Source organism: Carcharodon carcharias, chromosome 5 (assembly GCF_017639515.1).
Source record: "Carcharodon carcharias isolate sCarCar2 chromosome 5, sCarCar2.pri, whole genome shotgun sequence".
In the NCBI taxonomy this organism is placed as follows: Eukaryota; Metazoa; Chordata; class Chondrichthyes; order Lamniformes; family Lamnidae; genus Carcharodon; species Carcharodon carcharias.
In genome coordinates, this window is record NC_054471.1 from 132,941,353 (window position 1) to 132,967,422 (window position 26,070).

At 40.0% G+C, this 26,070-nt stretch overlaps 1 protein-coding gene across 1 annotated transcript; it reads right to left on the reverse strand.

The window, feature by feature from the left end:
- Positions 1-677: 677 nt before the first annotated feature.
- LOC121277761 (nephrocan-like) lies at positions 678-24,074 on the reverse strand. Its single transcript, XM_041187400.1, has 5 exons — positions 23,889-24,074; positions 10,373-10,454; positions 9,849-9,982; positions 5,820-6,721; positions 678-1,140 (listed from the first exon to the last, which is right to left on the reverse strand). The coding sequence occupies exons 1-5, from the start codon at positions 24,072-24,074 to the stop codon at positions 678-680; spliced, it is 1,767 nt and encodes a 588-aa protein (XP_041043334.1).
- Between the last annotated feature and the right edge of the window lie 1,996 nt (positions 24,075-26,070).

Here is a 26,070-nt window from a genome sequence, read left to right on the forward strand (position 1 = left end):
CGCAGAATACAACTTTGCTGATTTGAGCTCCATTTTATTCTTTGTAATTACATTCAATATTACTAAGTCAGTAATATGAGAAAAACAATAATGCTAGTTTAAGGTAAAATTTAAGAAAATCAATCCAATTAAAACAGCAAAGTAAGTAAATTAAAAGTACGACTAGTTATACACCAATTCTGCATGAGGTAGTAACATTGATTTAAATTCTGATACAGATTCAAGACATATAATGATTGTCTTCATTTTTAGCAATTTGAATACGCATTTTAGTTAAGACCACTTTATGAATTAATTTGCCTGGGCATCAGGTTTGCAAGATAAGTAGATAGGCAAAACGTTATCCTATTATAAAAATTATAGCAAATTAATATTTTTGATTATTCATCATTTTCTTCACAGTGGAATGAGTCAATGCTTAAGCAAATCTTACTAATTCATGCAGTATCCTAAGTAAATCACCCAGTTTGAATTGTAGATCAACAAAGAAAGGATACAGGGAAAACACTTAAAATCATGTTTATCTATTCTATAAGTGTATGTAAGATTTAACAAGCAGTGATAAGACTAAAAAACTGCAAACGTATAATTCAGTTACTATAGAACAATGATGATCTATGTCACATCACTCACGCAATCAGAATTTTTAAAGTAATTGGCATGTTGTTTGTTTATTTTTAGTCTGCATCATAGTCATAATAATCTTCATTGTCAGTCAGATCATTAATATTTAAGTCATCATACTCCTGTCCTATCTTTGCAGCAACGTCAAGAAATGCTTTTCCTTTTGCACCATGCATAGTATTATATCCACAGCTGTTCAGAAACTTGGTGGAAGATAGCCAGGCCTCACCTTGATAATAGGCTGGAGTTGCACAGTAGCCACTTTTGATTTCTAGTTGTCTTGCAATCAATAAGACTCTGATTTTCATGAGGTCACATGTACAGTTCCAGGGGTTACCATCCAGGTAAAGCTGCCTGAGACGAGGAAAATATCCAAACACATCGGGGTTAAGAGATGATAACCTGTTGTTGCGCAGATTCAGAACTCGCAGCCGCTTCAAATTTTCAACTGTCTCTTTACAAATGTCAGTAATATTATTTCCTTTCAGATCTAGCCTTACAAGAGTGTCAGGGAGCCTGAAGAAAGGACAAAAGGTAAGAATTATTGCCATCTAGTTCCAGAATGAGATAGAAGTATGTAATCAATGGTAAATACACATTTTTGCAGCACTAGCACTAGTGGAAGGACATAATTACAGCATATCAAATTTACTGAGGCAGTCTCCATTTTAAGTACAGATGCCAAAAGATTTGCTACCAAAGATGAATTAGGGGGAAGGGGAGGAATCACAAGAAGCCACAGCTGGAGGACAATAGGTCTCAGGATAAGACATAAGCTGTAACGTATCATATCAGCATTAGAGGAATTTGTAAATGAAGACTGTGATTTTGAAATAAATGTACAGTTACAGGGAGCCACAGGTCATTTAGCAAGATTTGGAGTGACAGGCAAATGGGTTTTAGTGTGGGCCAGGATGTAGGCAGCAGAATCTTTTCAAAATTGTAGGATTGCGATTAGAGGACTTGTGAGAAGGGAATTTCTGAAATCCAGCATGGAAATGACAAAATATTGATATTGCAACAGATGGCACAATCATGTAACTACTAAAAATATTAATGTGGGAATTTCTTCAGGGATACTCCTGATCACCTGCTTTCTGTAGAAACCCTGTTTATGTAGGATATCCCAGAGTTTCTGCTGATTTTCTCATGAAGAACCTTGAGAAAATTTTCTTTGTTAACTTTCTGCAAATATCCTTATAAGACAGGCTGATGAAGAACCACAATTTACAATATTTCTCAAAAACAATTCTCTGGAATATTGAAAAGGCATTTTACCTGCATTATTACCTCTGAAAAATAATTTTAATGATTTTAAAAGTTGAATTTAGAGAATGTTTCTTTAATCATAGGAATTACAGTTTTAATACATTGAAATATCTTGGGTATTCTTAAGAAAATGCAGAAATGCTATTACAGCCCTCAAATTATTTAATTGGGTATGTAGTTTTCCAGGTAAGCTGAAGGAATATGTGTTATCTACTTCTAAAGTGAATGATACAAAAGTTCATGGATTTCTCCTAGATTCCGTCACTCTTTTTTATTTGAGCAGTCAATAGGTATGGTTGAACGACTGTGGCAAAATCTGTCCCATATCCCCATATAGCAAGTTCATCTCTTGAGACATGTTCGGATATGAATAAGAGTTGAGACTTCAACTTGAATTCTATCTCCCAATTAAGATGTGGGATATTTTAAGATTTAAAATAATATTTCTGGCAGTAACTATCTAAGCTAATGCTGAGCAGATCATGTACCCTTCTTAAATTAAAAATGCATGAATCTACCAAACTTCAAAAAATTGTCTCTGCTGCTCAACTGCTCCTGATGATTTCTTGCTGGCGTACGCTTCCACAGACCGAGATCGTCGTACATTATTTCACCCAACTATCATTATTCATGTGTCAACCTTGGCAAAAATTGTCAGAAAGCATCATAGCCAATATTAATTATGTCCTCATTCGGCAGCTACACTTTCTCCTTCCAAAAGGGGTCACTATTAACTGGTCAGGATCCTGAGCTGTGACTGAGTTTCCACTCTCTGAAACAGGGACTTGAAGACAACTGCAGGGATCCTCTCCTCACCTCAGCTGGGATCAATTAACTCCCTTCCTAACAGCACTGTGGGTGTACCTACACCAGATAGAATAAAAACCATGCAAGCTGGAGATCGAGTCAAGCCACTTATTGGATAAGCCTGTTGAGTCATCAGGCAAAGGGAAGAAACACATCGCATTTCATCAGCAAATTTATACTCACCATTGTCAGAAAGTTAGGTAATCCAGTCAGGTATCAGTTGAAACTATTCAGATTTTTAACATAGGCAATTGAACTATTTCACTTAAAAAATTTGCATAACTTGTGGTAAAGTACAAAAAAATGATAATGAGACTAAACAGGCTTTGCTTTACATAAAATTATTTGTTTCACATTATTTGTACAAATAACAAAAACATTCCAAAGAAGTTGATCATGCTTATCAACAACATTCTGCCACTGGGAGCTATGGCTACATCATCAAATTATAAAAATGATGTAAAATTGTTAATATTCCATTTGGATTGTGTCTCTAGATGGTGCTGTGAGGCCATGTTATGTGACTAGCTTGCTCCAGCAGAGGAAATTTTTCACGGCTGCCCATCAAATCAGGTTTAATTTAGCTTTGGAAATACATGACAGTCTTATTGCTCAGTGGCTCTGCATCCACGTTAGCTCATTCAAAATACTCCAGCTACTGGAAGATTTGGATATGGATAGAATAATGATGAGAATGCAAATAATTTTCAGTAAGTGAAATGTCTAGTTTTTTTCCTGTTCAGTTTCTCTTTTTGCCTCTCACACTTAATAGAATCACATTGTATCTATCCACTGGTGAAGTACTGTAGACTTTCAGCCTTAGGCATACCCCCAAATATCCCTGCCCCCACCTACCCTGGCATCTTACTGTTTAATTTTACTAAATCCACCAGGTTAGCTTCCCCACTCCTCCCCAGTGACAAAATAAAATGTTTTGACCCATCTCTCGTTGAAAGCTTTTCCCAGCCCCTAAATTACCCATACTGCGAGAATTTTCCATCTCTGTTCAGATTATATTTCACAGTGCAATCCTTTCCACTGTGAAAATTATTTGCATTCTCATGTATTTGTAGCAGTGCACATTCACCATGGCTGTGATGATTTCCCAATAGAATGCTCTTTATGAGATGATTAACCTCCAGTGGTTCCTCCATACTGTGCTGATTTTCTGACAGTACATTTAATTCCGCAGCCTGTGAAATAACAGCAGTGACTATCGAACCCCAGCATCCCCTACCCGCCTCCCATCACCTACCCCAAAATTGCTACTTGAGCTGAATATTGTACTGGGTCTTGAATTGTCTTCTGGAAAAAAAACGTTTCTTTTTGGTCCATTTTGGATGTGATTATCTAAGCTAAGAGGAGCTATTTTTCCTCCTGAGTGCTGCTTTGTCAGCCTCCTGCATTATGTGGAAGAAGCTGGATTAAAGAACATAAGTTCACTTATATTATTGTTTCTTTTTCATTTTCTTCCATGCACCATTATTCTGCCCAATCATCCCTGCATACCCTTAGTTCCTATTACATTACTACAGTGTTGGTTTGCTGCTTTTTGCGAGAAAAGAACTAAAGCAAATTTTAAAAAGGAAAGAAAAAAGCTGAAAGCATTGAAAATCTGAAGTTAAAATACTAGAATCACAAAGCAGTTCTTTCTGCAACTGAACAGAGAAAATATGAGCTAATGGGATAGAAGCTCTTTGTCAGAACCTCAGAGAAAGTCTCATGTGAGATGTGACATGTGAAAGGTGGGCCATATGGATGGCATCACTGACATGATATTTTGTAAAGGCAATATTGTTTTGTTAACTTGGGCATACTCCCATGTAAATGGATGTTTCTGGAAATAAGTTGGCAATTGAATTATTGGATCTCCTTAATAATTGATACCATTTATGTTTTTAGCTCACTAGTAGAGTTTGGATTTAGAAATGATCTGCCTAAAGGCAAGTCCTCTGCTCATTTTTGCAAACCTCGTGATCTTGTGCTTTTCTTTTCTGTTGTTTGTAGGAGCCTTTCATTTTCAATTTCAATGAGCAATATGAGCAGGGATAAAGAGAACATGAGGCAATTTCACATTGGCTTCCTCATGTGTGCCCAAAGGAAACACAAGTCCTCATCCCAAAGGACCCTCTGCCTAAGCAGCTGTTGTTCATTGATGGTTTTCCCACCATTGCCACTGAAAATTCACTGGTTCTGCCATTGGCCATGGTTTGTAACCTTCACCTGTGCCTTGGGCAGCTTGCAAAAGGGTAGAGACGACCACTCCCTGAGGTCACAAATGATCCAGCTACTCTATTTGATGCAATTATTATTATGAGTGGTATTAAAATAGAAAAAAAAACCTTGGGCAGGATTTCCTGGTCAGCAAGTGGAGTGGCAGGGACTGCTCACTGACGTGTAAAATGACGCGGGATGACGTTGGGCGGAACTCCTGATGTCACCCCGCGTCATTTCAATTTTCAGGTCTGTGGGGGCTCAGCCGAATCAGCTGTGTGCCCATTGACCTGTCAGTGGTCTATTGAGGCCACTAACAAACTCATTAACATCATTAATTGACCTGCCCGTCCAACCTTAAGGTTGGCGGGCAGGCCAGGAGCCCTGGTGGGCTCTGGAGAAAGCATAAAACCTCATCCACGGGTGGGATGAGGTTTCATGTAGGTTTTTAAAAATTTAATAAAAGTCTAACTAAAAGCAATGGACATATCCCAACTCATGAGGGGACATGTCAGGGAAATTTTATTTTTCTATTTTTAGCATTTTTACATTTGGAGCTGATCTCCCTGAGGCAGCACTTAGCCTCAGGGAGATGAGTGCGCTCTTTCACGCGCACACTCTCGCTGAGGGAATCCACCCCCCCACCCCGCCCGCACAGGAAATGCATAGCCTTAATTGGCCCGCTCACGTAAAATGGCAGTGGGGGCGCCGATCGGAGACGCACCTCCACGAGCCTGCTCCTGAACTTCTCCTCTTTTAAGGGGAAAATACTGCCCCTTAATTCCAAAGTTATGATTTTCTGCTTGACAGTAAATTTGGAACAAAAAATACTTGATACCTAGGAAACAAACCCACCACTAGAATTTTAGTGTAGTACTTCTCCCATCCCAATAATACTAACATACCCTTTTGGGAAGGATGACAATTGGTTTCGCTCCAATGCTAGGTCTGAAAGTTGCAAACAGTGCTGCAGTCCATCTACATCAATAATAGTAATGTTGTTGTACTCCAGAAACAAATGTTTGAGCTCACACAATCCATAGAATTCCTGTAGTGTAACTTTTTGTATGAAGTTGTGACTGCAATCCAACATTTGCAACCGTGCTGGCAGCCTAATAGGAACTGCTTTTAGTTGATTTTTAGACAGATCCACTATGGATAAGTTTGTCAAAGCCAGTGCATCATTTGCTGTCGAAAGTTGGTTTTCAGAAAGGGAGAGCTCAAAGAGGTGACTGAGATAGTTTAAGTCTTGAATCTGTAATTCACTGATCAGATTTTTGTCCATCTTTAAGGACCACAATAAAGGTGGCATTTTTTGTGGAATCTTGCAAAATATATTCCCTGATAAACTGAGAAAGCGCAGTGATGGTAGGAAACTGAAGAAATTTGAAGGTAGAGAAGACAACCTATTATCTTGCATGCTCAAACGTTTCAGATAAGGAAGTTTTAATGGCCCTGATAACAACTCAAGACTATTACTATCCAAAACAAGATCTTCTAGTTTAAAAGCAGATGACAAAACACTAGAATGGATTTTGGAGATCTTATTATTTTGAAGGTCAAGGACTTTCAGTTTTGCCAAGCCTTCAAAGTCAGTCTCGCATAATGCCTGAATCCGATTATTACCCAGTTTTAGCACCTCCACATTGGAGGGAAGCTTACTGGGAACATTCCTCAGCTTGTTCTTCCACAATTCTAAGGTTCTCAGATTTGTCAGGGTTGAAAATGTGTGAGCTTCTGTTGCTTCCATTCCACATGAAGACAATGCAAGTTCTTCAATGCCATAAAGTCCACCAAAGTCTGATGCCTGCAAAACAACAATACAAGATAGACACTGAAGTGTAATTTCAGCTTGCAATAATTACCTTGTGCCAGGATTTAATCTTGTTTTTCTAATCCTATGAATACAACATTGGGATAAAGAAAATGACAAATGATGAAAGTGTGTAATAAACAAAAAAAACCCAGGAAATTGCAGCAGTTTAGTGGAAATAGGATTGAGTGAGCAGGAGTTGGTCTCATAGACAAAATGACACAAAGAGGGTATGAGGGGAGATAGTACTGAAACTAAAGAAAGAGAATGAAAAAAACTGGAATAAATCCACAAGAACATTCAATGCTTTTAAGTTTATTTAACTTTTATGATATACTGTGTCTACACCAAGAGTGTTTTATTGTGTAAAATTCATCTTTTTCTGAATTTCACTTTATAATCAAGGGACATATCCATTCTGATGCTGTAGCTAAGTACATTGACCAGAGGCAAATGCCAAAGTATTTATCAAATATTGTTGCATCAAAAACCTGAGTCCCATTTATCAGGTATTGATCTCATTTGACATTTGAGCAGATCCATTACTCCATTAACTGACAAGTTACTGACTTTGGGAGTCCTTGGCAAAGGACAAGCATGCATCATTTGAATGTACAGTTCCTGGGGAGGGAAAATTTCTGTTTATCAACAAGAAAATACCGTAATAAAGAGAATGAATGTGGTGGCAGACACTATATATAAACTGTATTCACTAAACTTCATCTTGGCCCCAAGGTTACTGTAGATTATACAAACTGTTCTTTTTGGCATACTATTGATTTCCTAAGGAACTGATTTGCTTGTCCACTGCTGTTTCTTAATGTATTTAAAACATTACTAGCCATTTGACCATCAACCTCATTTTTATTGTCTTCCGTTGACCTACCAAACTCCAAAACCCCAGCCACTCAATGTATTGAATCCACAGCTTTTTTACAGAGCTTGACACATCCTCCTCCCACTCTACTTCTGGAGCTCTGACTTCACCCTCCTGTGCAACCACCCTTCCCTCTGCATTCACCCTCAACATCAACTTGTATTTTTATAATGTCTCTGACATTTAAAAATATAAATTATATGTTTATAAATTATAAAAATTATTTATAAAATATTTTCATCAGTAACTTTCAAAATGGAATTGAATAAATACTTGGGAAGAAAACTGCCAAAAAGACTGAGGCAGTGAGACTAATTTGATTACTCTTTTAATGGGCTAGCACAAAAATGATAGGCTGAATGGCACTTTCTGTGCTGAGAAATTCTGTGATTCTATGATTCTAAGTGACTGTATAGATGAAGGAAAGGCAATAGATGTAGTGTTTAGCCCAGTGTTTGTTGGTACAATTATTCAAGTAATGTAACGGCATGGATAGAAATTTGGTTGACAGACAGAAAACATATGGTTATGACAGACAGAAAAGATATGGTTATAGTGAATGGGTGCTGCTCAGTTTAAGAAGGGTTGCAAGTGATGGCCCAAGGGGTCAGTATGGGGCCAATTTTCTTCTCTGTGTATAAAGATGATTTTGAATTTGGGCATAAGGAACATGCTATGCAAATTTGTTGATGACCAAGATAAAAATGATTTGTCAAACACTGAGGAATACTATAAAATAATTAGCAGAGAGATGAAAGGATGTAAGCAATATAAAGTAATAGATTTTAGGAGACAAACAAGGATTGGGAATGCGCCTCAATGGAAAAATGCTGAAAAATTTGAATGAACAGAACGATTATGGGATTTCCTTTGACCATACTTTTGCAGGTAATGCCATAAAAGGGTTTAGATCATTTTAGACTTATAAATGTGAGGATGAAGTAGAAGGGTAAATATGTTATGACAAATTTGTTCAAGACAGCTGTTTGGTCATAGAACACGGATTGCAATTTTGGCAGTCTCATTATAGAAAGGTTAGTAAAGCCATAATGGGTACAGCATAGATTTACCTTGATGATACCAGGGATGGGAAGCTATAGTTACAAGGAGAGGCTTGAGATACTGAGGCAATTTCCATGAGGCATAGAAGACTAAGGAAATACACTAGAGCTTTTTAAAATTGCGAAGGGCTTCAATAGACTTACTAGGGAAAGACTATTTCCTCTGGTTAGGTAGTCAGCAATGCGGCGCCATTAATTTAAAATTGTAAAGAGAGAGATGATTAGAAATTTCTTTACACAATAGATTGTTGTAGTATGAGGTGCTTTGCAAAAGGGAATAGCTGAGGCAGAGGCCGTGGCATCTTTTGCGGAGAAAGTGAATAAATACTATATATAAAAGAAAGAAATGGAGTGTAAGAGAGAGTGTAAGGGTTATTTTCAGATTCTTCCAACAGAGAGCAAGCATATGCATCAAGGTCCCCTTCCTTGGACCTATTTTAGTACATTTTTGGCCTCCCTATATTCAATAATCTTAAAACGTACATTATGATATAATAAGAACATTGGGATTCAGACACTTTCCCAACACCTGTATATGAAGAAGTGTTTTTGTACGGTACAATTCGAGAAACTGTCGTTCCTTCTATTCCAAACGACAATGTTATCGTTTTGCATAAAATGAGAGTGTAATCCTGATTCAAAAGAAAATTATTTTAAATTTGCTTCCTGCATAAAATCCGGAAAATCCCCATGAGCAGCCTAACTCAGTGGTGTAAAGTTTAAACACCGCGCGTATCTGCTCTGCATTTACAGGACTGACTGTCCTTACGCAAGGCGATTCAGGAGCAGCATCTTTGGTAATTTTATTATTTCAGGGGAAATCATGTAATAAGTAATTACATCTTACACGCATATTTAAGTGCCTCAGCTCATTTGCTGCCGCCCTCAGACTTCCCAAAGTATTCACAAAACCATCACTGAGTTTTAATTAATCCAGCAGATTAAATGTAGTCATCGCTGAGCAATAGAGACAAACTATCGCAGAAATGAGAATAACTATTGTAATGCAACCCAGCCCACCTAAACACAAAACAATAAATAATTTAAAGCTAAAAGATGCAATTAAACACATTAAAATAAATCAATGCAAATAAATGCCACTGAACTCAAATCAATAACATGATTATTAACAAAAACCAAGGTAAAATGGTGCTGACAAACTCATTGAGCTTCTTTCCCTCACCCGCAGCTGTTTGATGTTGTTGTGTCCGAGGTGTAGCTTTCTGGTATCGGTTGGAATGGCTTTGGGCACAGTTGTAACTCTGTAGCATTGCACCGATTTAGAGGAGTCACAAATACACCTCGTGGGGCAATCGCCTTGGCATAACATCAGAAAAGTCAAAATGGAGAGAAAATAAATTAATACCATTTTTTTGTCTTCAAGAACTACCAGTATGAACTAGTGGTCCAGTAAACGAGCATAGAATTCGGTCTCAATGCGGAAGGCGTTCTGCTGTCGCGGGAAAGAATCTCAATCTCCAGCAAAGTGTCTTTGTATCTCTTTTTTAAACATCAGAATCTCGTAGAACGAGCGTGTTTCTCTGATAGAAAACATTGATCAAAAGAATACCAGAAAACCATGTTATCGGGCTTAAACAGTAAGTAAACGTTTTGTTACAAACGGAAAAGCCAGCACCAGACAATAGTATATTGCCCTGATATTTGCAAAGAAGTAAAGGGCTAATAGAAACGTTGTCGCAATATTACTCAATTGTTTATTGTGTAGCGTGTCCATCTGCAAACATGGACATTCCGTTTGGTTTTCTTTTTCGTCTATAGCCTGTTTTTGCTGTAACGTTGAGATAACATCACTTTGTATAGTTACAATCATATTACATTCCAGTCCCTCGCTGTCCTTTCGAACTTACTGATGTAAACAAAAGCCCAATAACATTTGTTGCCACAGGTGGCCGGGGTCTCCAGGTGAGCTCCGAAGCTTTAAGATCAGAAGGAATTAATGTGTCCCTTACACTTCAAAGAGAAAAGTACCCCTCATTTTAACCCTAACTGGAATTTAAACTGCCAAAGAGGAATCCAAAATACCAACCAACCAACAAGACATAGTTTTGGAATCTGTCTAATGCTAGGAATTAGAAAAAAATGGATATTGAATGCTTATGATCATTACAATTTCCATAAATCCATATATTTGACTATTATGGTCAATTGCTGACTCATTACATGCTCATAGTGCACTATAATCATACCTGAGAATCCAACAGATAATTCAATATGTATTTATATTACTAACTTAGCATCACTAGGAAATAGTTTTCATTTTACACTTGTTCTAGATTTGTATAATGTAAATAAAGTGTGAAAGCCCAATCTGACTGAAGCCAAACTGAGTGAGGGGGGTATCATGCTTCCCCTCTGCATCAGGCATGGTGTGACTCCAGATCCGGGTTCCATTTACATTTAGTTGTAGCATGATGCAAAATGAAACTACTTTGTTATAGTGATAGTGGAAACGCACCACCTATTAACAGTCTGTCCTATGGAAGGCATACTGATCTTCACTTGATTGGCCAGCAGTTAGCCCGAGGTCATATACTTCAACCAAGTCAGTATTTTCAAAAGATTAAGTATTGTAATATATATTGCCTGCGTTAGTTCCTAGTGAATTACAGTTAATAACCACTTCATTAACTTTCAGTGTCTCAAAATATCTAATCCTTCACTATGAGAGTCATGAATGTTACATTAGCTGCATGGAGTTGACAAAGAAAATCATATGAATTTTACCATACGTATTAAACCTCTCCCTGTATACAAATTCTGTTAACAATATTCACATACACCCCCTAACCTTGCTGTCCTATATGGCCTCTTATTCCCAATGTCCAGGTCATGGACAATAAACTGTGACCACTACCTTGTTTCCTTCATGATCCTCATTTCCCTGCTCCCTTTACTGGTGTGAGCTTTTTTTATGGGAGACATTTCTTTCCTGGTAGCTGTTACAGAGCTTGAACTATTTAAAAATTCATCTCTAGTGGTTATATACATTATTTGCTGTCAATGCAAAAATGTTTCTTCTTCGTTTTAAAATCAGAAACTACAGTTATATGATGAGAAATATAAGACACTGAGACTATTCCCATTTAAAGCAAAAAAAAGACAAGAAGGATTTTTAATTGAGGCTTTTAAATTATTAAGTTTGGGATAGGAGGAATAGGGAAAGATCTATTCAAGCTGATAAATCACAGATGGCGGGGAGTCATTTTACCATTGTCTCTAAGTGAGCGAAGAGAGATTAGGAAAAATGTCTTTGCAAGAGGTGTTGGAGCCTTACCAGTAGTTGCATCAACCCATTGTATTATTTTAACTGAAAAGTGGATAAATATTTGAAGAAGTGAAGATACAGAATTATAGGGAGAAAGTAGACCACTGGGATTAGTATTCTGGATTACCCTAATAAAGAACCACCAGCCAAAATAGGCTGCATAGCCACCTCCTGTGTTGTAACCATTATAGTTCTAAACTTCTGTATTAACTGGGTAGATTTAGGGTGCATTGACACAATGATGCTAGCATCAGCTTTGCACCTAGGCCTAAAATAATTCTGAACTTGGGAGTGGAACCTATAAGAAAGAGAGAGAGAGAGAGAGAGCAGGAGAAACACTAGCTGAACACTCAGGAGAACAAATGCAAGGAGAAATCTGAGAAGACAACTTCACAGTCAAGGTAGATGGTGGAGCTTTGGAACTTCAGTACTCAAGCTAAATGTTTAATTTATTATTGATATTCGAACTTTAAATATTAAACCTTAATCAGAATAATTAAACATTTAATGGGACAAAGAAAAGATTCATTCATGGGACCTGGACGTCACTGGCTGGGCCAGCATTCATTGCTCATCCCTAGTTGCCCTTGAGAAGGTGGTGGTGAGCCACTTTTTTGAACCGCTGCAGTCCATGTGTTGAAGGTACACCCACAGTGCTTTTAGGGAGGGAGTACCAAGATTTTGACCCAGTGACATTTTTCCAAGTCAGGTTGGTGAGTGGCTTGGAGGAGAACTTCCAGGTGGTGTTCCCATGTGTCTACTGCCCTTGTCCTTCTATATGGTAGTGGTTGTGAGTTTGGAAGGTGCTGTCTAAGGAAATTTGGTGAGTTCCTGCAATGCATCTTGTAGATGGTACGCACTGCTGGTAATGGAGGGAGTGAATGTTTGTGGATGTGGTGCCAATCAGATGGACTGCTTTGTCCTGGATGGTATCCGAGTTCTTGAGTGTTGTTGGAGCTGCACTCATCCAGGCAAGTGGAGAGTATTCCATCACACTCCTGACTTGTGCCTTGTAGATGGTGCACAAGCTTTGAGGAGTCAGGAGGTGAGTTACTTGCCACAGAATTCCCAGCCTCTGACCTGCTCTTATAGCCATGGTATTTATATGGCTACTCTAGTTCAGTTTCTGGTCACTGATAACTCCAGGATGTTGATAGTGGCAGATTCAGCGATGGTAATGCCATTTAATGTCAAGGAACGATGGTTAGATTCTCACCTGTTGGGTCATTGCCTGGCACTTGCGTAGCACGAATGTTACTTGCCACTTGTCAACCCAAGCCTGGATATTGTCCAGGTCTTGCTGCATCTGCACATGGACTACTTCAATATCTGAGGAGTTGTGAATGGTGCTGAACATTGTGCAATCAACAGTGAACATCACCACTTCTGACCTTATGATGGAAGTTCATTGATGATGCAGCTGAAGATAGTTGGGCCTAGGGCACTACCCTGAGGAACTCTTATAGTGATGTCCTGGAACTGAGATGATTGAACTCCAACAACTACAACCATCCTTCTTTGTTTTAGGTAGGACTCCAAGCAGCGGAATTTTCCCCCTGATTCCTATTGACTCCAGTTTTGTTGGGGCTCCCTGATGCCGCACTCAGTCAAATGCTGCCTTGATGTCAAGGGCAGTCATTCTCATCTCGCCTCTGGAGTTCAGCTCTGACCATGCTTGAACCATGGTTGTAACAAGGTCAGGAACTGAGAAGTCCTGGTGGAATCCAAACTGAGTGTCAGTGAGCAGGTTATTGCTAAGCAAGAGCTGATTGATAGCATTTTTGATGACCCAATTTACTGATGATCGAGAGTAGACTGACAGGGTGTTAATTGGTAGGGTTGGATTTGTCCTGCTGTTTGTGTCCAGGACATTCCTGGCTAATTTTTCCCGGGAAGATGCCAGTGTTGTAGCTGTACTGGAACAGCTTGGTTAGCAGCCAAATTCTGGAGCACAAGTCTTCAGTACCATTGCCAGAATGTTGTCAGGGCCCATTGCCTTTGAAATATCCAGTGTTTTCAGCCATTTCTTGATATCACGTAAAGCGAATTGAATTGGCTGAAGACTGGCATGTGTGATGCTGGGGACCTCCAGAAGAGGCCGAGATGGATCATCCACTTGGCACCTCGCTGAAGATTGTTGCAAATGCTTCAGCCTTATCTTTTGCACTGATGTGCTGCACTCCTCTGTCATTGGGGATGGGGATATTCGTGGAGCTGCCTCCTCCAGTTAGTTGTTTAATTGTTCCCTACTGTTCATGACTGGATGTGGCAGGATTGTAGAGCTTAGATCTGATCTGTTGGTTATGAAATTGCCTAGCTCTGTCTATCGGTTGCTACTTATACTGTTTGGCATGCAAGCAGTCCTGTGTTGTGGCTAATTTTTAGGTATTCCTGGTGCTGCTCCTAGCATGCCCTCCTGCACTCTTCACTGAACCAAGATTAATCCCCTGGTGTGGTGTTAATTGCTGGATGGTGGATATGCCATGAGGTTACAGATTATGGTTAAGTATAATTCGGCTGCTGCTGATGGACCACAGCGCCTCATGGTTGCCCAGTCTTGGGTTGCTAGATTTGTTTGAAATCTATCCCATTTAGCACGGTGGCAGTGCCACAACATGATGGAAGGTATCCTCAATGTGAAGGCGGGACTTCTTCTCCATAATGGAGTCTTGAGTGGTCACTCCTACTGATACTGTCATGGGACATGCATCTGCAGCAGGCAGGTTGGTGACATTGAGGTCAAGTTTTTCCCTCTTTTTTCTCTCACCACCTGCCACAGACCCAGTCTAGCAGCTATGTCATTTAGGACTCGGCCAGCCTGGACTGTAATGGTGCTACTGATCCACTGTTGGTGATGGATATTGAAATCCCCCATCCAGAATACATTCTATGCCCTTGCCACCATCAGTGCTTCCTCCAAGTGGTGTTGAACATGTATGGGTACTGATTCATCAGCTGAGTGGGTGCGCTACGTGGTAATCAGCAGGAGGTTTCCTTGGCCATGCTTAACTTGATACCATGAGACTTCATGGGGGCCGGAGTCGATGCTGAGGACTCCCAGGGAAACTCCCTCCTGACTGTACATCAGTGTGTTGTCACCTCTGCTGGGTCTGCCCTGCCTGTTCTGCTTGTGGGACAGGACATACCCAGGGATGGTGATGGTGGTGTCTGGGACATTATCTATAAGGTTTAATTCTGTCAGTTTGACTGTGTCAGGCTGTTGCTTCACTAGTCTTGAGACAGGTCTCCCGATTTTGGCACCCATCAATATTAGTAAGGAGACTCTGCGGGGTTGACGGCTGAGTATGCCATTGTCATTTCCGATACTGGGTGGTCCATCTGGTTAGTGAGCCAAATGGGTTTATGAAACAATTGATGATGGTTTCATGATTACAGATTTTTATTGAATTCAAATTTCACCATCTCCCTTGGTGGAATTTGAACCCAGCATTACCTGGATCTCTGGATTACTAGTCCTGTGACAATACCATTACGTGACCGCCTACCCCCCTGAACATTAAGTACAGATTCCCAATATTAAAGCCACATATGCTGAAGTCATTGATGCATTGGACTAGTGGATGAAGCATGAAGGAGGCAGGAATCCAAAAGCTAAGTACCTTTACAGCACTGCTTGTGAGTCAGGTGGAACAGGAGTATTTCCTCCAGACCTAACAAGCTGCCCAATAAAAAGCCCATCTGCCTCTGTGATCTGCCTTCTACCCGCCTCCACTCTGACTAACATCTGTCCCACTGAACACTATCTGCTACCCCAACTATCTTTGGGGTCCCCCAAAAATACCATCAGATAATTTGCAGCGCTGGATGACTTGATGCTGGAAAAGACGATTCAGTTAAGTAGTTAAGCCGAGATCAGGCTTATCTCACCTTATCAATCAGTAGTCAGACGAGAGAGAGGAAGAGAGAGAGACAGCCTGAATCCCAGCGTAACAGATACAGCTGAGTTCGTCAGATGTAAAAAAGGGAAAATAGTAAAAAGGAGAGAAGTGCAACAAGAAAAGCAATTAATGGCGGCAGCCCACATTCGTTGTTGCAGGTGTGGAAGAGAAAGGCATGGACATGGGAATTGCCCTGCCAAAGATGCTCAATGCCATTGGTACCAAAAGGTGGGGCAGTTTCAGGTAGTATGTCACTGTAGAAATAACAGGCAGAAGACTCAAAAAGAAAAAGTTTTATAAGGAAGCAGCGTCCATGAAGTTGAAGATTCATAAGACATTGAGATACCCTCCTTAGGAGAGATTATATAATTAAGTGGAACTATTGGATGGCAGAGATCCTGGCAGAAGGTCACAGGATACATTTGAAATTAGAAACTGGAGAAGCAGTTTCAGTTCTTTCAGATGTTGAACCATGGTTAAACAATAGTGTTCTCAGCAGGTGAAAGGAGGCAGGAATCCAAAAGCTAAGTACCTTTACAGCACTGCTTGTGAGTCAGGTGGAACAGGAGTATTTCCTCCAGACCTAACAAGCTACCCAATAAAAAGCCCATCCGCCTCTGTGATCTGCCTTCTCCCTGCCTCCACTCTGACTAGCATCTGTCCCACTGAACACTATCTGCTACCCCAACTATCTTTGGGGTCCCCCAAAAATACCATCAGACTCCATTCCTGTGATCAGACACCCTCTCAAGAATTTACAACTGTCAGAATTCAAGGGATTTGAACTTGATGCCTATTGATTACAGTAAGCTTTTTATTGTCACACTGCAGAAATCAACTTATTACAGTGTCTTGGCAATAATTCACAGTTCCAAACAGATCAGGTATCAGCTGTTAGATTAGTGGACAGACTAGAGTGCATTGTCTACTTCTTCTTGTTCAGCTTCATCATCTAGATGAGTGTTAGGCTCCTGACAGCCTTAGGTCCAGACACATGTAATATTGCATATGTAAACAAGGAAATAGCAGACTTACTGAATAATTTATCTCAATCTTAACAGTAGAAGAAGATAATATTATATTTGCCAGTCCATGGAATTGAATAATAAATTAAGGACTGGAGAAAAAGGAAGAAAGAAAATAGTATTAGAAAAATAATGAAACTAAAGATTGACACATCCCCAGGATCTGATAGTTTCCATCCTAAGGAAATTACAGCTACTTTGGATATTATCTTCCAAAGTTCTCTCGCTTCAGGAATTATGGCTTTAGGTTGGAAAATTGCAACAGTATTTAAGGTGAGGGAGAGAAGCTATAAGACCATAAGACGTAGGAGCAGAAGTAGGCTATTCGGTCCATCGAGTCTGCTCTGCCATTCAATAAGATCATGGTTGATTTGACAATCCTTAACTCCACTTTCCTGCCTTTTCCCCATAACCCTTGATTCCCTTACTGATTAAAAATCTGTCTATCTCAGCTTTGAATATACTTAATGACCCAGCCTCTACAGCCCTCTGTGGTAAAGAATTCCACATATTCACTACCCTCTGAGAGAAGAAATTCCTTCTCATCTCTGTCTTAAGTGCGTGACCCCTTACTCTGAGATTATGCCCTCTAGTCCTAGACTCTCCCACAAGGGGAAACAACCTCTCAGCATCTATCCTGGTCAAGCCCCCTAAGAATCTTATATGTTTCAATAAGGTCACCTCTCATTCTTCTAAACACCAATGGGTACAGGCCCAACTTACTTAACCTCTTCTCATAAGAAAATCCCTCCATACTCGGGATCAACCTAATGAACCTTCTCTGAACTGCCTCCAATGCCAGTATATCTTTCCTTAGATAAGGGGACAAAAATTGTTCACAGTATTCTAGGTGCGGTTGAATTAGTGCCTTGTATAGTTTTAGCAAAAACAAAAATACCTGGAAAAACTCATCAGGTCTAGCAGCATCTGCGGATAGGAGCACAGTTAACGTCTCGAGACCGAATGACCCTTCAACAGAACAAGACTTGCCTATTTTTATGCTCCATTCCCTTTGAAATAAAACGAGTTAAATAGAGACTGGTTAGTCAATGTTGTGGAAGGTAATTGGAATCTATAATTAAAGATAGAGTGACTGAGCACTTAGGGAAAGCTGAGCTGATTAGAGAGAAACAGCACAGATTTATAATGGGCAGGTCATGTCTAACAAATTGTTTGAGGAAGTAACTAAAGTACTATGCATTGGAAAGTCATTGAATATAGTTTTTGCAGACTTCCAGAAGAAATTCAATAAGGTTCCACATAAGAAACTGGTAAAGTTAATAGAATTGGAGGCAAATTTTTGACCAGGTTATGAGATAGGTTAGACGACAGAGGACAAGGATAATGGATATCTACTCAAATTGCAAGGAAGTAATTAATACTTTCCCACAAGGGCTTGTTCTGCGGCATTAACGATTGACTATATTTATCAATGAATAAATAACACAATAGAGAACCAAATATCCAAGGTTGATGATACACAAAGATTGATGGCATAACAGATAGTGTAGTCAGGAGTGTAAAATTACAAACAGACATTGATAGATTAAGTAAGTGGACAAATCTGTGGCAGATGGATTGAACTTAGGTAAAATGTGAGGCAATCCATTTTAGTCCAGAAAATGGATTGATCCTAATATCTTTCAAAAAGTATAATGGTAACAACAGAGGTGGTCCAAAGAGATTTAGGGGCCCATGTACTCAGATTACTAAAATCTTGTAGTCAGGTACAAAAAAGTTCAAAAAAGTTAATGGGCTGTTGGCCTTTATATATAGAGGAGAAAGTTTTTCTCCAACTGCACAAATCTCTGGTTAGACCACACCTGGAGTACCATGTATAGTTCTGGGCACTGCACCTTAAAAAGGATATACTGCTCTTGCAAGGCATGGAGCATAAATTCACACAATTTTACCAGGACTCCAGAAGGTTAAGTTATGAAGAGACATTTCATAAATTAGCTTTGTATGCTCCAGAATATGGAAGGCGAAGGGGTAATTTGATTAAAGTTTTCAGTATTTTGAAAGGAATTGGTAGCATAGAGAGAAACTTTTTCCACTGGTAGCAGCTCCAGGGCAAAGATACATAACCTTTCAGCAGAGAAGTTAGAAAATACTTCTTCAGACGAAGAGTGGTAGAAGTGAGGAACTCTCTCCAACAATATCCAGTGGTTGCCAGCTTAATTCGTGAGAAAGAGGTTTTTGCTAGCTAAGGGTTTAATGGATATGGAGCTAAGATGGTTAACTAGAGTCATAGAGTCATTTACTCCACAGAAGGAAGCCATTCACCCACCAAGGCTATGCTGGCTTTCTGCAGACAATCCAGTCAGTCCCATTACCTCGCTCGTTCCCTATAGCTATGCAAGTTTATTTCCTTCAAGTGCCCATCCTATTTCCTTTTGAAATCATTATTAGAAAAGCATAGAAAAAGTTCTTCCTTGTATTCCCCTTACATCTCTTGTCCGAGAACTTAAATCTGTGTCCCCTACTCTTTGTACTATCAGCTAATGGGAACAGTTTCTTCCTTGTCTACCTTATCTAAGCCAGTCATAATCTTGTATGCCTCTATCTATGTACTAGAAAAATTTAGCCAGAAATATAAAAAAAGATAATAAGAGTTTCTGGATGTATTTAAAAAAGAAACGAGTTAACAAAGTGAACGTGGTCCTATAGAAAATGACCTGGAGAACTGATAATGGAAAGCAAGGGGCGGGATTTTCTGCACCCGCCCGCCGCTGGGATCTTCTGGTACTGCTGCAAGTCAATGGACTTCCGGTTGGGGAGCCCGTGGCAGGTCCCACCTGTGATGGGGCCAGAAAATCCTGGCCAAGGAAATGGCAGATCAATTGAACAGGTATTTTGCATCCGTCTTCACTATAGAGTCTCATTCCAGAAGCAGTTATAAATCAGGAAATGGAAGGGAGGGAGGAACTTTGGAAAATTTCTATCACCAGAGAGGTAAGTGGTGCTGGGTAAATTGCTGGAGCTGGGGGCTGATAAGTGGCCCAGCCCTGATGGATTTCATCCTAGGGTGTTAAAAGAAGTGGCTAGTGAGATGGTTGATGCATTGATTTTAATTTTCCGAAAGGTCCCATTAGATTGGAAGATAGCAAATGTAACTCCATTATTCAAAAAGCCAGTTAGCTTAACATCTGTCATAGGGAAAATGTTAGAAGCTATTATTAAAGAAGCTATAGCAGTGCACTTGGATAAGTTCAGGGTAATCAGACAGAGTCAACATGGTTTTGTGAAAGGGAAATCATTTTTAGCCAACTTATTGGAGTTCTTTGAGGAAGTAACATGCTGTGGATAAAGGGGAATTGCTGGATATACTGTACTTAGATTTTCAGAAGACATTTAATAAAGTGCCACATGAAAGGTTATTGTGGAAAATAAAAGCTCATGGTATGGGGATAACATATTGGCATGGAACAATTGACTGGCTAACAGGAAGCAGACAGTAGACATAAATGGGTCTTTTCCTGGTTGGCAGGATGTGGTGAGTGGTGTGCCATGAGTGATGTACCTCAACTTTTTACAATGTATATAAATGACTTGGATGAAGGCATGGATGGGATGGTTGTCAAATTTGCTGAAGACACAAAGGTAGGTAGGAAAATAACTTGCGAAGTGGACATAAGGAGGCTACAAAGAGATATAGATAGGTTAAGTGAGTGGGCAAAGATCTGGCAAATGGAATATAATGCGAGAAAATGTGAAATTATCCATTTTGGTAGGGAGAACAAAAGAGAAGCATATTAGCTAAAGGGTGAGAGATTGTAGTTCTCTGAGGTGCAGAGGGATCTGGGTGTCTTAGTGCATGAATCGCAAAAGGCTAGTATGCATTGGACAGCATGTAATTAGGAATGCTAATAGAATGCTATCATTTAATGCAAGGGGAATTGAATACAAAAGTAGGGACGTTATGCTTCATTTGTATGGGCCACCGACAAGACAATACCTGGAGTACTGTGTACAGTATTGGTCTCCTTATTTAAGGATGTAAATGCATTGGAACCTTCAGAGAAGGTTTACCAGACTAATATCTGGAAAGGGTGGGTTGTATTATGAGGAAAGGTTGGACAGGCCAGGCTTGTATCTGCTGGAGTTTAGAAGAGTAAGAGGTAATTTGATTGAAACATATAAGATCTGAGGGGTTTTGTCGGGGTGGATGTGGAGAGGAAATCTCCTCTTGTGGGAGAATCTAGAACTAGGGATCACTGTTTAAAAATAAGGGGTTGCCCATTTAAAACAGAGATGAGGTGAGATATTTTCTCTGAGGGTCATGAGCTTTTGGAACTCTCTTCCTGAAAAGGCAGTGGAAGCAGAGTCTGAATATTTTTAAGGCAGAGGTAGATAGATTCTTGGTAAACAAGGGGGTGATCGGTTATCGGGGATAGCTGGCATGCAGATTTGAGGTTACTATCAGATCAGCCATGATCTTATTAAATGGCGGAGCAGGCTCGAGGGGCTGAAAGACCTACTCCTGCTCCTTGTTCATTTGTTTGCATGTATGTTCATATGTTCTATTAAATTTCTCTTCAGTCTGCATTGCTTCAAGGAGAAAAGCCACAACATTTCTAACCTAACCTTGTAACTAAAATATCTAACCCTGGAACCTTTCCGGTAAATCTCCTTTGCAATCTCTCAAGGACCCTCACATTCTTCCTAAAATGTGGATATAATATTCTAGTGGCCCAACTAAACCAGAGCTTTATAAAGGCTCAGGATAACTTCCCTGCTTTTTGTACTTAATGCCTCTATTTATAAAGCCCAAAATCTCATATATTTTGCTAAACGCGCTCTCAATATGTCCTGCCACCTTCAAGGATCAATACACACGCACCCTGAGGTCCCTCTGTTCCTGTACACACTTTAAATCTGTGAAATTAAGTCCAGATTTCCTCTCCCTATCTCTTCTGCCAAAATGCATCACCTCACACTCCTCTGTATTAAATTCCATCTGCCATTTATCTGCGCATTCTGCTAGCCCATCGATATCCTGCTCCAGTTGATTAGTACCATGCTCACTGTTTGCCACTCCTTCAAGTTTGGTATCATTGGCAAATTTGAAATCTTATTCCATGTTCCAAAATCCAAGTCATTTATATATAGCAAAAATATCAGTGGTCCTAGCACTGACCCTTGGGAAACACCATTGTCTACTATCTTCCAGTCTGAAAAATAACATTTACCATGACTCACTGTTTTCTGTCCTTAAGCCAATTGTTTTTATCCAACTGGACATTGATCCTCCTTTTCCATGAGCCTCAATTTTGTTAACCAGCCTTCTAGAAGGTACTATCTTTCATAGTCAGGATTTTCCCTGTAGTTTCTCTTCCTAGCTTAAGTTGGGCAAATCTTCCAGCCTCTTTTTAAATCTTCACAAATTTTGTATTTTCAGTCTGAGCATGAACTCTCACCTCCTTTCCTGTGTGGTGAACTTTTAGAGACTTTTTGCCTCTGCCATGCTCTCTCTGCTGGATCCTGGTAGACTGACTGAGTCGGAGAATTTTCAGGGATATATTAGAAAGCCTTCCCCTTTCAATGCTCATCTCCATGGCAATGTGAATCTCATGGTTCTTGTATCCAGTTAGAAATGTTGATAAGCTATTCTTTGAACCCCAACTCTATTCTATCTGGGAAGTAAATGGACTGTTTAAAGTATAGCCATTTACAACCTGACATTCTTAACACTTTCCTGGGACTTTGGAGAATAGCGGTCTAACCACTGTAAATACAGATGCTGCTGCCATTATTTCAAAGTGCGAACACCTTACGCCTTCTTTCCAGCAAAACAACCTGGTCTTCCTTTAATCTAACAGCCATGCCAGTCAGGCCTGTTGTTAGGTAGATTTCAGAACAGGTCACATGAATCCCTTAATTTTATCCTAAATTAAAGACGCACTCCTGAAATGTAACAATCTTACAAACATCATATTTGTAGCACAGTCTATTGAATTAACGGAATTTCCTCAGCCCTGGAACCATTCTCATGAATCTTTCCTGGATCCTCTTTAACTGCCTTCATATCCTTTGCAAATGGTGGTGCCCAGAATTGGACACAATACTGCATTTAAGGCTGGACCAATGTTTTATAAGGTTTATCATAACTTTCTTACTTTTGCACCCTATTCCCCTATTTATAAAACCCAGCATTCAATATATTTTATGAACCACATTCTCAACCTGCCCTCCCAGTTTTCATGACTAGTGCCCATATACAGCCAGGCCCCTCTGTCTTTGCTTCTACTTTGTACCTTTTCTTTTACCCCTCCTCATTCTTCCTACCAAAGTGTATCACTTCGCCCTTCACTGCATTAAATTTCATCTGCCACTGGTCTGCCTATTCCACCAGCATGCCTATGTCTTTTTGAAGTTCAACACTTTCCTCCGCACAGTTCATAATACTTCCAAGGTTTGTGTCATCCGCAAATTTTGGAATTGTGTCTTGTATACCCAAGTCAAGGTCACTAATATATATATCAAGAAAAGCAGGGGTCCTAACATCAATCCTTGGAGAAAACTCACCATAAACCATCCACTAGTCAAAGCACAGCCACTCACCACTAGTAAATCCTGTCACTCAGCTAATTTCATATCTATGCTGCATTTCCCATTCTATTCTATGGGCTCTAGCTTTGCTGACAAGCCTATTATTTGGCAGTTTATCAAAAGTCTTTTGGAAGACCGCATACACCATATCAACCACATTACCCTCATCAACCACCTCTGTTGCCTCATCAAAAAACTTAAGCAAGCTAGTTAAACACAAATTGCCCTTAACAAATCCATACTTCCTTAATTACTCTGCATTTTCCCGAGTGATTGTTAATTTTGTCCTGAATTATCATTTATAAAAGCTTCCCCACCACTGACTGGCCTGTGGTTGCTGGGTTACATCCAAAAAGTGTAACATTTACAATTCTCCAGTCCTCTGGCACCACATCTGCATCTAAGGAGGATTGGAAAATTATGTTCAGTGCCTCTGCAATTTCCTTTACTTCCCTCAGTACCCTTGGATGCATTTCATTTGGTCCTAGTTGCTTATCAACGTGAATTACAACGAGCCTATGTAAGACCTCTTTAATAATTTTTGGTCCATCCAGTGTCTGAACTACTTCCTCTTTCACTGTAACTTGGGCAGTATATTCTGCCTTGGTAAAAACTGATGCAAAGTATTCACTTAGTATCTCTGCCATGCTCCCTGCTCCCATGTGTAAATCCCCGCTGTTGAGGTCACTTTGACAAATGGACCACAGGAGTCTCAAGTACAGGTCACGATTGTTTATTCGAGCAATCTCAAGGGGAGAACCATCTCAATGCAGCTTGAGATAGCACTCTGCTGAATTACAAGTGTTCAACATATTTATACATTATTGGTCACGTACAAGAAGTTTCCAGATTCCGATCTTGTCAACATATAGGTTTACATTAAGCAGACATCTCTGGTAACAGGTACACGCATCTTATGTCCCTATTTTTCATCCAGGCAGAGACCTTCCCTCCTACCTAAATTAGGACCATCTGTTCTTCACCTATCTGTTGAAGAGCAATCTTAATCTTAGTTGTTATTGCCAATGCTCTGACTGCAGTCCGGCTCCCAAGGCCTTTCTGTTGTTTGCAGGCCCTAAGGCTGTGCAAGGTTCATCTGGTAACCTTTAAGTGTCAATGTGCTTGGTAGCCCTGGTTGCCTGGAGATTTTAAGTAATTCATTACTTTTCAATAAATTCTCCCTTACCATAAATTCTTACTTACTTTCTTCCCCCTAACACCGTTTAGGTCCATAATTGGCTGCATTTCTCCTTTTGCAAACATTTTAGTGTTTATACGTCTATGGAAGACTTTTGGATTCCCCTTGGGAGGTCTTTCGTGCTCGTTTGCCATAGAGAGAGTGCATCGAAAGTTCACTTAGCTTATACAAGGGATGGCAGGACTGTCGTATGAGGAGAGATTGGTTCGACTGGGCCTTTCTTTTCACTAGAGTTTAGAAGAATGAGAGGAGACCTGAATGAAATGTATAAAATTCTAACAGGGCTCGACAGACTGGATGCAGCAAGGATGTTTCCCCTGGTTGGAGAGTCTAGAACCAGGTGCCACAGTCTATGAGATGGCTTTTTGGAGCAGCTTGTGGTGGAGCCCACTAGGGAACAGGCAATTCTAAATTTAGTGACATGTAATGAGGCAAATTTGATAAGGGAGCTTAAGATGAAGGAATCCTTAGGAGGAAGTGACCATAATATGATAGAATTTACCCTGCAATTTGAGAGGAAAAAGCTGGAATCAGATGTAACGGTATTACAGTTGAATAAAGGTAACTATAGAGGCATAAGGGAGGAGCTGGCCAGAATTGACTGGGAGATGAGCCTAGCAGGAAAGACAGTGGAACGAACAGCAATGGCAGGAGTTTCTGGGAGTAATTTGGGAGACACAGCAAAAATTCATCCCTAGGAAGAAGAAGCATACTAAAGGGAGGACGAGGCAACGTGGCTGACAAGGGAAGCCAGGGACAGCATAAAAGCTAAAGAGAAAGCATAAAATGCGCAAAGAGCAGTGGGAAACCAGAGGATTGGGAAGCCTACAAAGACCAACAGAGGAAAACTAAAAAAGAAATAAGGAGGGAGAAGATTAAATATGAGGGTAAACTAGCCAGTAATATAAAAGAAGATTGCAAGAGTTTTTTTTAGATATATAAAGGGTAAAAGAGAGGCAAAAGTGGACATTGGGCCGCCGGAAAATGCGCTGGAGAAGTAGTGGGGAACAAAGAAATGGCGGAGGAACTGAATAGGTACTTTGCGTCAGTCTTCACGGTGGAAGACACGAGTAACATCCCCAAAGTTCAAGAGAGTTGGGGGGCAGAGGTGAGTATGGTGGCCATTACCAAGGAGAAGGTGTTAGGAAAACTAAAAGGTCTGAAGGTGGATAAATCACCTGGACCAGATGGATTACACCCCAGAGTTCTGAAGGAGATAGCTGAAGAGATAGTGGAGGCGTTAGTGGTGATATTTCAGGAATCACTGGAGTCAGGGAGGGTCCCGGAGGACTGGAAAATTGTAACCCCCTTGTTTAAGAAAGGAGTGAGGCAAAAGACAGGAAATTACCGGCCGATTAGCCTGACCTGGTTGGTAAGATTTTAGAGTCCATTATTAAGGATAAGATTTCAGAATACTTGGAAGTGCATGGTAAAATAGGGCAAAG